Source organism: Oratosquilla oratoria, chromosome 12 (assembly GCF_046742065.1).
Source record: "Oratosquilla oratoria isolate Oo_2021 chromosome 12, ASM4674206v1, whole genome shotgun sequence".
NCBI lineage: Eukaryota > Metazoa > Arthropoda > Malacostraca > Stomatopoda > Squillidae > Oratosquilla > Oratosquilla oratoria.
Genome location: NC_134788.1, coordinates 50,860,437 through 50,874,305, shown reverse-complemented (window position 1 = coordinate 50,874,305; position 13,869 = coordinate 50,860,437). Strand labels below are relative to the sequence as shown.

Sequence of the window (13,869 nt, the reverse complement as noted above, 5' to 3'; positions counted from 1 at the left end):
GTCATTTGGTCAAATAAAACAAAAAATCATAATAAAACAACAAAATGTTTGATGATCAAACAGCACCAGAAAAATATGACGTCATCAGTCCTCCTCGAGGAGGACTGATGACGTCATCAGTCCTCCTCGAGGAGGACTGATGACGTCATATTTTTCTGGTGCTGTTTGATCATCAAACATTTTGTTGTTTTATTATGATTTTTTGTTTTATTTGACCAAATGACAAGACATCTTGTCATCGGAGTTGAATGGGTTAGATCCCATGTCAGGCACGAAAAAAAAAAAAAAAAAAAAAAATTGTGGTTGGTAGTGTTTTGGTACTTTTTTTTTCTCTCTTCTCTTTCACAAACACACACACACATTTCGCACGTTCCTATAACACAGTTTCTCTCTATTTCTCTTTCACAAACACACACGCATTCAGCACCTTCCTTTCTTTCACAAACGCACACACATTCAACACCTTTCTATAACACAGTTTCCTATGTACAATAAACCCTCGATATAACGGAGAAAAAATCTGACTGGACAAAACCTCGCTTATTATAACGGACGAAAATCAGTTAAAGTGAGGGATCCTCGGTTATAACGGATCTTCGGATATGACGACAGACCCCCGTCCCCATATCGTCCGTTATATCGAGGGTTTACTGAAATTTCTATTACTGGACAAGCTTCGGGATATAACGGATCTGTCCGGTATTTCCATCAGATATATCGGATCCTCGGTTATAACGGATCTTCGGACATGGCGACAGACCCCCGTCCCCATATCGTCCGTTATATCGAGTGTTTACTGTAAATGCAAAAATACCTAGAATAGCTTAGAAGGTGACGTAACCCAAGCTCAAACAACATATGAGTTTAAATCTAGATTTGACAATTGGAAACCAAGGATATAGATTAACCCATTCAACTCCGATGACAAGATGTCTTGTCATTTGGTCAAATAAAACAAAAAATCATAAAACACCAAAATGTTTGATCAAACACCAGAAAAATATGACGTCAGTCCTCGCTTCGCTCGCAGCGAAGCGAGGACTGACGTCATATTTTTCTGGTGTTTGATCAAACATTTTGGTGTTTTATGATTTTTTGTTTTATTTGACCAAATGACAAGACATCTTGTCATCGGAGTTGAATGGGTTAAGTCGGATCCGTACGTGAATTCGAGTCTAGGTAAGGTTAGAAAATTAGAGAATAGGCGACGGGACCCGACGAGCGTTCTCTACTACGATTAGGTAAATACGTTCATCACTACCACACGCATTTTGTCTTGTTTCCTCTTACGAAGTAGTGACGACAGGTACGCTCCTCCGACCAAATAGGACACTCTCAAACTCCCAACTGTTCCGCTTTTACAACAACTGTTCCACTATCACAACTCCACTTCTTGTCACATTTTCACGCAACATCCACCTGGTGCCTTACCAGATATCAGCAGACCTGGGCGCGTTACTGCCAATCAGGTAACGCGTTACCGAAAAATCTGGGGGTGCATTTCCATCAATGTGTTATCGATTTTAATTTCCTTAGAGTGGTCCGTGTGTGTGTATATATATATAGTCCCAGTGACTAGATACATTTTTATCAACCACAATGCACTTTAATTGTAAGCCATCAACATCGGAAGAACCGTGGAGGCAAGATGCAGAAATTGAAATGTGGTATGCCCGAGGACTCGAACATGCGGCTAGCACGTGACCAGTGCTGTAGTGACTTAGACCATTGCACCATCAAGAGAGTATTATATATATGTATATTAACCCATTCAACTCCGATGACAAGATGTCTTGTCATTTGGTCAAATAAAACAAAAAATCATAAAACACCAAAATGTTTGATCAAACACCAGAAAAATATGACGTCAGTCCTCGCTTCGCTGCGAGCGAAGCGAGGACTGACGTCATATTTTTCTGGTGTTTGATCAAACATTTTGGTGTTTTATGATTTTTTGTTTTATTTGACCAAATGACAAGACATCTTGTCATCGGAGTTGAATGGGTTAAAATCGGTAACACACTGACGGAAATGCATGTTTCGTCCGGCGGTAATGCGCCCATCAATGGTACGTATGTCATCCACTTTTAGCGAACAGTATGTTGGCAATCCGTTCAACTTGTCTACTATTCTATTCGGAAGCGTGACACATATACCTTGGCACTCTCCTCCGCCTCTTCCTTATCCCGTGCACAAATATTCACCCCGGGATATTTGATTTTTTTTTTTTTTTTATCAAATTATGAAGATATTTAACAAACGTTAAGGCAATGAACAAACTCCAAAATTGACTACAAAAGAGCCGTTAATGTACGAAGATATGTGATGATCCTAATCCTTACGATCAGGAAATGAATGAAGAATTTGTCAATTCAAATATTGAACCGCAAACATTTTTTTTTCTATGTATATACTGTCACCCACTATGGAGGCACGGTCTTATATCCCTTAAACTCGCATCACATCCGAGTTCGAATCCCACCAAGGACTGAAATAATTTCAATATTGCTGTGCTGTGGGTTGTTACTCCAACTCGTGGGCGGGGCGTTGGGTGTGTGCGCGTGCATCACAGCATTAACCATAGATTGGTCCATGAGCTCTGAGCTCCCATCCGGGAGGGTAATAGCTGTCGGTCATGAGTCCAACACATGGTCCAGGACCATGACGAATCACAGATGTCATTCTCACTCGATCCTGCTTAACCCATTCAACTCCGATGACAAGATGTCTTGTCATTTGGTCAAATAAAACAAAAAATCATAATAAAACAACAAAATGTTTGATGATCAAACAGCACCAGAAAAATATGACGTCATCAGTCCTCCTCTTCGAGGAGGACTGATGACGTCATATTTTTCTGGTGCTGTTTGATCATCAAACATTTTGTTGTTTTATTATGATTTTTTGTTTTATTTGACCAAATGACAAGACATCTTGTCATCGGAGTTGAAAGGGTTAAACCGTGCAGGAATTGCACCTCTTACGTGGCTCTATGAGTATGTACAATCTGGAAATGACGACAACCGCTGACAGGTTGCAATGATGTCCCTCTCACTCGAAGAGCTGCAAAACATTCCCGCTTTTGACCTCCAGTTGACTGAACCTGTACGTCATGTTAAGACTCAGAAGAACGCCTTTAGGCACTCCGTGTAGCACCACCGTATGCACGCTGGCCAGCTTCTCGATAAAAGGCACGAAAAAGTCGACGTCCAAATCCTCGTCATAGTACGTCTGCATGACGAGGCTAATAGTCCGTACGTGGCGCAACAGACCCGCGTGAGCACACTGCATGAGCCAGTTGCCGCTACACAGCCTCGGTCCCGACATGGCCAGGGATAAGTTCTTCAGGTTCTGGACGGCGTTGAAAAAGTGCGAAATAAAATCTAAAACCGTGCTGCTGGTGACGTGAAAGGCGAGGGTCGAGAGGTGCGGCAGTCGGAGCGACTTGACGGCGACAGAATCGCTGCCCATCTCCTTCAGCTTGGACACCGTCAGCGATTCGAGGAACGTACAGTGCGTCAAAATGGCGCAAAGCGTCTTGACCTCCACCATTTCGTCCAGGATTTTCAAGGACGTCAGGTTCCTTCCCACCGCTTCAAACATCGGGATGAAAATTTCACTAAACTTGTTCGATCCGTGGTAATCGCTGTAATTCACGCTTTGTATTACTAACTTTGAGCAGTGCAATTTCACGACCAAACTCTTTACGGTTTCTATCATTTCCGGAGGAACTTTGTCCGGCACAAAGTCGACGTATATCACAATATCACTGACCACAGGAAGCGCTCGGGAGAAACTCTCCAAGTCGAACAAATGAGCATCGCTCAGGTATATACGGAGTTCGCGGAAGATCGACCGAATGACCGGGAGGTCGTGAAGAAGAACGGGGACCTGCATGGCCTTGCAAAACTTGGACAAGCAGCTGAGGCCGTTCAAGTTCGGATAAAACTTCAACACATTTCTGATAAACGGTAACTGCGACTTGTAAAACTCCATGCCCACGTACTTCAGCTTCGGGAAGGACAGAGGCACCGCCTCCCCCTTGGCGACCAACTGATCGATCTCCGCCATTTGCAAGTTCCTGAAGAACGTACGGTGCAGGTACTCGACGCTGACGGGCGACGCGCCGATCTGCCAGTCGAGAACGAAACTGGTGATGTTTCGGCAATGCCTGCCGATGTGTTTGATGGTGAAGTCGCTCATGTTGTGCCGCAGGTGGACCTTCTGGAGCGTGTTGCTGCTCGCCTCGATGATGCTGACAACCGGGGTCGGGTCTCCGAAGATGACGTGGTCCGTACGGAGTTCCTCGATGTGGAACGGGGCGAGGGTCTTGACCACCTCGTTGAACGGACCGCACTGCCTCTTGTCGCACTGCAGGTGAATCTGACGGCAGAGAACGAAAAATGAGAAACAAAATAAATGAAAGCATATCATCATAATACTTGTTATATATATATATATATATATATATACTGTATATATATATATATATACACATATATAGAAATAAGTTCCACCGCAAGGACTTAAACCTATGGCTTAGCGACTGCTTATTATGAAGCAAAGACGATAGCCTTGAGCCAGCCAGACCATACAAAAGGAACGACCTGATTCACGACCTGACACACACACACACACATATGTATATATATATATATATATATATATATATATATATATATATAAGAAATTCGCTAGTGAACAGCAACATCAATCAGATAATTTTTATGACCGTCGCGCAGAGGATTCGAACCTGCTGCTCAAGGCGCCAAGAGGCCCCATGACTGCCGTCTTACACCGCTCGAGCGGTGTAAGGCGGCAGTCATGGGGCCTCTTGGCGCCTTGAGCAGCAGGTTCGAATCCTCTGCGCGATGGTCATAAAAATTATCTGATATATATATATATATATATATATATATATATATATGTGTGTGTGTGTGTGTGTGTGTGTGTGTGTGTGTGTGTGTGCATAACATTATAATGATGGCTAATTGTGCATTTATTATTTTCTATTATTTTTTTCTGTATGTCTTACTATGGAATTATGTTCCTTTGTAAGGAAGTTTATGACTTCCATCACTTCCAGTGAAGTATGTACAAGAGAAAATTTCCTGTCCATATATACTATTACTATGCATACATACGTACATATATATATATATATATATATATATATATATATATATATATATATATATATATATATAATCCTCAATGTTTCTGTATGTGGGGACGGAGAAGGGGGGGAGTCACAAATTAAATGAAGCAACCTTGCAGTGGATGTGCTGTGTCTTGCTACATTGCTTCTGACCCAGGGCGATGGGCGAGATGCAGGGATGACCCGTCATCCAGGAGGAGCCAAGATGGGAGGGAGGGAGGTGGGGCAGTGAAAGGGAGTGAAATGAGTGGGAACTGAATTGTGCCTTTTGACTTTGGCTACCTCTCTTGTACACACATATACCAAAGGCTTTTCCCCCTTACAAGGGGAGTTGCCAAAAAGGCACAAAAACCATTCCCACCCATTCCATCCCTAAATACACTCCACTCCCCTCCACCCTCTCTCTTGGCACCTCCTGGATGACGGGTCATCCCTGCATCTTGTCCACTGCCCTGGGTCAGAGGCAGTGTCGCAAGACACAGCACATCCACAGCAAGGCCGCTTCATTAAATCCCCTCCCTGTCCTCTCATGCAGAAAAGGAGAAGACGGGGAGAAATCCCTTCAGGCTGTGTCAAAATTTTCTCACACATACTTCCTCACCCCCCATCCCCCTACTCATTCCACCTCATGCATCACATCATCCATATACAACCATTCTCCATTCACCCCTATCTTCTGTCCTCCCCCGTCCTTCCTTAACAGACATTCCCCTCTTCCCCAAAGCCCCCTTCACCCCATCCATCCACCTCATCCTAGGTCGCCCCCTCATGTTCACTCCCTCTACCTCTGCCTTCCACACCTCTTTTACTAATCTTTCTTCACTCATTCTTTCCATGTGTCCAAACCATCCTAATACTCTTTCATCAACCCTATCTCCCAACTCACTTACCAATCCTGTTCTCCTCATTTCTCACTCTATCTAGCCTAGTAACCCCCATCATACTTCTCAGACACCTCATCTTAAAACATTCAAACTCCTTCTCTCTTCCTCTCTTATGTTCCATGTTTCTGCCCCATACAGTCTTGTTGGTACAATCACTCCTTCATACAATCTCCTCTTAGCCTCCATTCCCAAATGTCTATTCCTCATTACACTTTTTAATCCACCAAGGCATTTACTCGCTTCTCTCAATCTGCATTCTACCTCCACCTCCACTTCACCTTTTCCTGCCACATTTGCACCCAAGTATCTAAAACTATTCACTTCCTCCAGTCGCTCTCCCTTAATGCTCACTTCCAGTCTGCTGCCATTTTCACCCCTTGTACATCTCATCACCTTACTTTTACCCACATTTATCTTCAACTTTCTTCTATCACACACTCTCCCAAACTCTGTCACCAACTTCCTCAATCCCTCCTCTGACTCCTGCTACAAGCGCAGGGTCGTCCACAAACAACAGCTGGCTCACCTCCCACTTTTCTCCATTTTCTTTAACCATCTCCAATCCCTGACCCACCACCCTTGCATTTACCTCTCGCACCACCCCATCCATGTATAAGTTGAACAGCCAGGGCGACATAACACATCCCTGATGAAGTCCCACCTTTACCTCGAACCATTCTCTCCATTTCTAATCCTAACACATGCTCTACTACTCCTGTAAAAATTCTTGACTGCTCCTAGAAGCTTTCCTCCTACCCCACATATCTGCAAAACCTCCCACATTGCCTTCCTGTCTACCCTGTCATAAGCCATTTCCAGACCCATAAAAGCCCAAAACACATCCTTACCTTTTCCTATAGCTTTCTAACATATCTGTCTTACCACAAAAATCTGATCTACACAACCTCTACCTGTCCTAAATACACACTGTTCCTCGCCAATTACTCCCTCTGTTCCTCTCTTAATCCTCTCAATCAAGATCCTCCCATCAGCCTTCACAACTACAATTAACAAGCTAATCCCTCTGAAACTACTACACTCACACTTGTCCCCTTTTCCTTTGTAAAGTGGAACTATACAGGCACTCCTCCAGTCCTCCGGCACTCTACCCTCTCTTAAGCAAACATTAAATAACCTCACCAACCAGTCCACCATCACTGTACCTCCTTTCTTCAGGCATTCTGCATGGCATCCATCCAGACCAGGTGCCTTACCTGCTCTCATCATCTTAACAGCTGCTTTCACTTCATACTTCCCTATTTCTCCTCCATTTTCGTCACTCATCACTCTCATTTTCTTAGCGCTTCCCACTGCAACTACCTTTCCCTCCCTATCCTCCTTCACATTTAGCAACTCCCTAAAATATTCTGCCCACCTTCCTCTTACTGCTTTCTCTTCCATTATCATCTCTCTATCTGCACCTTTTACCTTTTCTTCTCTACTTGATTCGCCTCCTTTTCCTCTCTTAATTTCTTCCCAAAACATCTTTTTATTACTTTCAAAATTTTCTGTCATACTCTTACCCCATTTCACATCTGCTCTCCTCTTTGCCTCCTTTACCTTTTGCTTTACTTCTCTTTTCTTTTCTTTGTACCTCTCATATGACTCCCTTGTCCTATTTTGTAACCAATCTGTGAAAGCTCGCTTCTTCTCTTCTACAACCTTCTTTGTTTCCTCATCCCACCATTCACTACCCTTCCTTCTATTTCCTTCCATCCTTCTTGTTCCACACACCATCTTTGCACACTTTGTGACTCCCTCCTTGAACCATCCCCATTCCTCCTCCACTCCTAGCTCTACTCTATCCTTCACTCCCTCCCACTCCTCTCTCAGCTTCTTGTACTCCTTCTCCTTTTCATTTAAAGAGTTCACTCTAAGCACCTCCCTACCTTTTGTCCTTTTCCTCTTTCTCCATCTATCCTCCACTCTCAACTTACCTTCCACCAAAAAATGATCTGATACTCCCCCACCCTCTCCCCTTAGCACATGTACATCCTTAACTCTTCCTATCATAATCCTATTTACCACTACATAATCCATTAGCGCTCTATCTACCACCCTTCCCTCCACCACCCTCTCCCATGTGTATTTATGCTTGACTTTCTTCCGAAACACTGTATTTGCTATCATCAACTCTCTAGATACATTTCCAACATCAACTCTCCACTACGATTCTTTCCTGGAACTCCACATTTCCCAACCACTCCGTCAATTGGATTATTTCCTAACCTAGCATTCAGGTCTCCCAATACTACTACATTGATGTTCCTCCCTAATCCCTCTATGAACTCATTTCAATCTATCCAAAAAGCCTCCCTTTCTTTTACACTCTTCTCACTACCAGGCCCATATGCACTTACAAAAACCCACATCTCCTTTCCCAGTTTCACCTTCATCCACATAATCCTTGAGGAAACCTCCTTCCACTCCACTACACATTTACTTATCTTTTCACTTACTAGTATAGCTACCCCTTCTCTCCCTCACCCTCTCTTCACTCCTGAGAACCTCCCAGCTACACTCCCAAACTTAGTTTCACTCAAAGCCAACACATCCATCTTTCTTCTCACAAACATACTACCAATCTCTTCCCTTTTACTCTCATCTGTACCACATCCACGCACATTAAATGATGTCTGCCACGATATGCCAAGAGACTCTCATCGACTGTCACAATTTTGGGGGATGTATAAACAGTCTTGAAGGTGAAGTCAAACATATCAATGATGTGCCTTAGCTTCCACAACTTGTCATTGTCCTTCTGAGGATCCATATTATTTAAAAGACCCAAACCTTAGGGTGCTGGTTGGAAAACTCCTAGACCCTCTTATGCCTTTACCTTTACTATAGGGAGAAGGATGCCTGGTCCCAATCCCCGTCCCATTTTTCTTGCCTCTTACGATCCAAGTGGGAATACTTGGTGGCAGCATTCTTTCCACCCCCACAGGGTAGATGAAACAAGGAAATGAAATTCAGAGAAATGGTACAGGACAGCAACAAGGGGTTGTGGGGCAGCATAACAGAGGGACAGTAGCAGTATAATAAAAGTTTTATCATTTCTCTGTGAGCAGAGTCCTCCTCTATCACAGACAAAATGATGTGTAGCTCTGGTCCGTAGGTGCACCCCATATAGACCCTAAAGTATCAACTGCATGCTACTTTGCCATAACAACATGCAGCCAATACCCCTTGGTGTGTGTGTGTGTGTGTATATATATACATATAAATATATATATATATATATATATATATATATACACACACACACACATATATATATATATATATATATATAACACACACACACACACACACACATATATATATATATATATATATACACACACATATATATATATATGTGTGTGTATGTACTCTCTTCCTCTCTTATGTTCCATGTTTCTGCTCCATACAGTGCTGTTGGCACAATCACTCCTTCATATAGTCTCCTCTCAGCATCCATTCCCAAATGTCTATTCCTCATTACACTTTTTAATCCACCAAGGCATTTACTCGCTTCTCTCAATCTACATTTTACCTCCACCTTTTCCTGCCACATTCGCACCCAAGTATCTAAAACTATCCACTTCCTCCAGTTGCTCTCCCTTAATGCTCACTTCCAGACTACTGCCACTTTCACCCCTTGTACATCTCATCACCTTACTTTTACCCACATTTATCTTCAGTTTTCTTCTATCACACACTCTCCCAAACTCTGTCACCAACTTCCTGAGTCCCTCCTCCGATCCTGCCACAAGCATAGTGTCGTCAGCAAACAACAGTTGGCTCACCTCCCACTTTTCTCCATTTTCTTTAACCATCTCCAATCCCTGACCCACTACCCTTGCATTCACCTCTCGCACCACCCCATCCATGTATAAGTTGAATAGAGGGCGACATAACGCATCCTTGACGAAGTCCCACCTTTACCTCGAACCACTCATTCTCTCCATTTCTAATCCTGATGCAGCCCGAAGGGATTTCTCCCCGTCTTCTCCTTTTATGCATGGGGGGACGGAGAGGGGCGGTCGCTGATTTAATGAAGCGGCCTTGCTGTGGATGTGCTGTGTCTTGCGACACTGCTTCTGACCCAGGGCAGTGGACAAGGTGCAGGTATGACCCGTCATCCAGGAGGTGCTAAGATGAGAGGGAGGGTGGAGGGGTGTGGAGTGTATTCAGGGATGGAATGGGTGGAAATGATTTTATGCCTTTTCCTTTTTGGCTACCTTCCTTGTAAGGGGGAAAAAGCCTTGGTATATGTATGTATGTATGTACAACACTAATTGGGTCCCAGTGAAGAGATACGTTTCAATTTCTGCATGTTGGCCTCCTTGAGTCTCTCTCGATATTGATGGCTTAGAATTAGAGTGTATTGTGGTTGGTAAAAATGTATGTGTATATGCAGTTACCGACACGTCTACCGAAATAAACATCAAATGTGAGGACGGAGCCTTTACTAGTGTGACGTTTCGCTTGTCACGGCTTTTTCACATACATAGTCTTTATACACATGACTGAGATTAAATAAGGGGAGTGTTCTTCTTCTTTAATCTCGGTCGAGTGGATTACAACTACGTACTTGAAAATGGTGGAACAAACAAAATGTCATACTAATGACTCTGTCCTCACATATACCAAGGGAGGAAGGGAAGGACAGAGAAAAAGAGAGAGATAGAGAGAGAGGGAAGGAAGAGAAGGAAAGAGAAAAAGAGAGAAGGGAAGGAAGGGAAGGACAGAAAGAGAGAGAGGGGGAGGAAGGGAAGAAGAGAGAGAGAGAGAGAGAGAGAGAGAGAGAGAGAGAGAGAGAGAGAGAGAGAGAGAGGCAGGAAAGGAAGGACAGAGAGAGAGAGAGAGAGAGAGAGAGAGAGAGAGAGAGAGAGAGAGAGAGAGAGAGAGAGAGAGAGAGAGAGAGAGAGAAGCTGAAGACTAAGCACCACTTACTGCTATCCTGGACATGTCGGGCATGGGCAGCAGATCGCCCGCCTTCTGCCCAAAGCAGAGCTGGAGTGTAAACCGCAGCAGCGGATTAATGGCGTTCTGGTCGAGGAGGTCCAGTTCCTCCATCATGGAAATTCCGACCGCTCTGCGTAACTCTGAGTTGTGGGCCCCCAGGGTCCTCTCGCCATTCCACCATGTCTTTGTCGTGCTCAGTCGATGCTGTGGGGTGAGTTTGGTCGTTTGATTTATTTGTGTATCTATGGTTTCTCAATATTTACTTAAATGTATTGACTCAATCATCTTTACACTACTGAAATTAATTCATATTTTATTTTACCACAATTTTACTCAGCTATAAGTAATAATAATAATAATGATAATAATAATAATACATACAGTACATATATCAATGGCTTTTTCCCCCTTACACGTGAGGTAGCCAAAAAGAAAAAAGGCATAGAAACCACTCCCACCCATTCCATTCCCTACATACTCCACTCCCTCTTATCTTGGCACCTCCTGGAAGATGGGTCATCCCTGCATCTTGTCCACTGCCCTGGCTCAGAGGCAGTGTCACAAGACATAGCACATTCACAGCAAGGCCACTTCATTAATTCAGCAACCTCCCCCCCTCTCTCTCCATCCCCTCATGCAGAAAAGAAGACAGGGAGAAATCCCTTCGGGCTGCGTCAATTTATTTCTCATACATACTTCCTCACACCCCATCCCCCACCCACTCCCCCTCATGCATCACAGCATCATCCATACACAACCCTTCTCCATTCATCCCTATCTTCTGTCCTCTCCCGTCCTTCCTCAACAGACATTCCTCTCTTTTGTAGTGCCCCTTTTAGCCCATCCATCCATCTCATCCTGGGTCACCCCCTCATGTTCACTCCCTCCACATCTGCCTTCCACACCTCTTTTATTTGTCTTTCTTCACTCATTCTTTCCATGTGTCCAAACCATCCCAATACTCTTTTATCAACCCTATCTCCCGACTCCCTTTCCAACCCTGTTCTCCTCCTCACCTCCTCATTTCTCACTCTATCCAGCCTAGTAACCCCTATCATACTTCTCAGACATTTCATCTCAAAACACATTCAAACTCCTTCTCTCTTATGTTCCATGTTCCTGCCCCATACAGTGCTGTTGGCACAATCACCCCTGCATACAATCTCCTCTTATCATCCATTTCCAAATGTCTATTTCTCATTATACTTTTTAATCTAACAGTAATAATAATAATAATAATAATAACAATAATAATAATAATAATAACAATAATAATGGAACAATAATTGAATATTTGCTGCCTTAATTTTTACTAGAACAAAACTTCCCCTCGGTCAATGATGCCTCCAGATTAAATCCCATCTCCCTCCAAAACCACTGTACTGTGCACACATATATATGTAATCATTGATAATGTTTGATATGCCTGTAATGGTAGCTAAAATTTTATATGTTATGTATACAGATCATATATCACAAATTCACCTTAAAATTAGCTTATTTTTTGTAAGTTTCCTGGTGTAGTGTATTTGTAATACTTTTGAGTAAAAATCAATTTGGGGGGTGCTTATTGGATTTTTTTTTTGGGGGGGGGTAAACCTCCCACAGCTATGGCCCTGATCCCATTACATAACACAAGACAAATGCAGCCAATTAAATTCAACACAAACTTACACAGAACAAGTATTAGTATTAATGGAACGGTTAAGAAAGATAAATAAATGATCAACAAAAATTCTGAAGATAATATAAAAACACGAGGAACTAAGGAAAGAAGACTTCGTTACGACAATCGATTTATCAATTCGAGGACACCATCTTAATATCTATAAACAATTAGCAGACTTTAATGTGATAAAATAGTAATTATCAAGTGAGATTGGTGAAGGATTAGCAATCTAACAAGTGAAACAGTAACAGGCAATAGAGTAAACAGTTTTAAGGCCTTGGTAAACTACTACAAAAGGATTACCAATTATTGTTCCATCAGGTAAATCTAAAGTTAAAAGTATAAACAAAATTTATGTTGTTTATTAGGTATGAACAAATCACCATTAACTAAAGGGGCAAATGAAATCCCAAACTATTTACAAAAGATTACAAAGGAGGAGCATGCCGACAGGAGACCTTTTGGTCCATAATAATAATTAGGTTGGATGCAGAAAAAATTATAATCATAATAACGATAAATGAATAAAATAAAAATAAAAATATTATAATAATAAATCAACTGTTATCTACTCACTATCAATTCCTTCCGTGTGTCACTTCGTTTGTCTGATTTATCGTAAATATTAGTTAAGCTATGATCTAGCTTCCACCAATCTTCCAGCTCTTTTCCAATACAACGGTCTAGTATGGATTTGGCTACCACAGCAGCCACTTGCTTTTGCAAGGTCATAGGAATATTGGCCATAATGTTTACGCCAGCTTCCTTTTCTTATCGAGGAGTGAGGGCAAGAAGCTGCCAGATTTTGTATCCGCTCTCAAATCCTCATCTGGCCGAGGACAATCTAAGATAAATACACGGCCATCATCACAGTAGCTTGTTCAGTTCAGACCTTTAATCTGTCAGCTGATATCACCTAACCAGAGAGATTCTTTTACTTGATTGGTTAGTTGATCTCATGACTACCAATAGGATTCAAGCATTCAAACTGTACAAAATCGTAAACACAAGTTTTTATTTTCTTTATTTGTTCATTAACATATTGTTTCGTTTAATATTCATTTATACATAAATTAATACTATTTTTTTCAAATTACAAAATTAGCTATCGTAGATGGAATTGTCAATAGGCTCTTACGTTCACAAGATTCTTTTGCTCGGATGACAGTTGTTGTTTACCAATATGCGTTCAAGTTTATTCATAT

The 13,869-nt window shown here is 42.3% G+C and overlaps 1 protein-coding gene across 1 annotated transcript; it reads right to left on the bottom strand.

The window, feature by feature from the left end:
• Window positions 1-2,910: 2,910 nt before the first annotated feature.
• On the bottom strand, window positions 2,911-13,589 carry LOC143031715 (uncharacterized). The gene is made up of 3 exons (XM_076195915.1): window positions 13,241-13,589; window positions 10,984-11,199; window positions 2,911-4,383 (listed from the first exon to the last, which is right to left on the bottom strand). The coding sequence occupies exons 1-3, from the start codon at window positions 13,409-13,411 to the stop codon at window positions 3,052-3,054; spliced, it is 1,719 nt and encodes a 572-aa protein (XP_076052030.1). The 5' UTR covers window positions 13,412-13,589; the 3' UTR covers window positions 2,911-3,051.
• Between the last annotated feature and the right edge of the window lie 280 nt (window positions 13,590-13,869).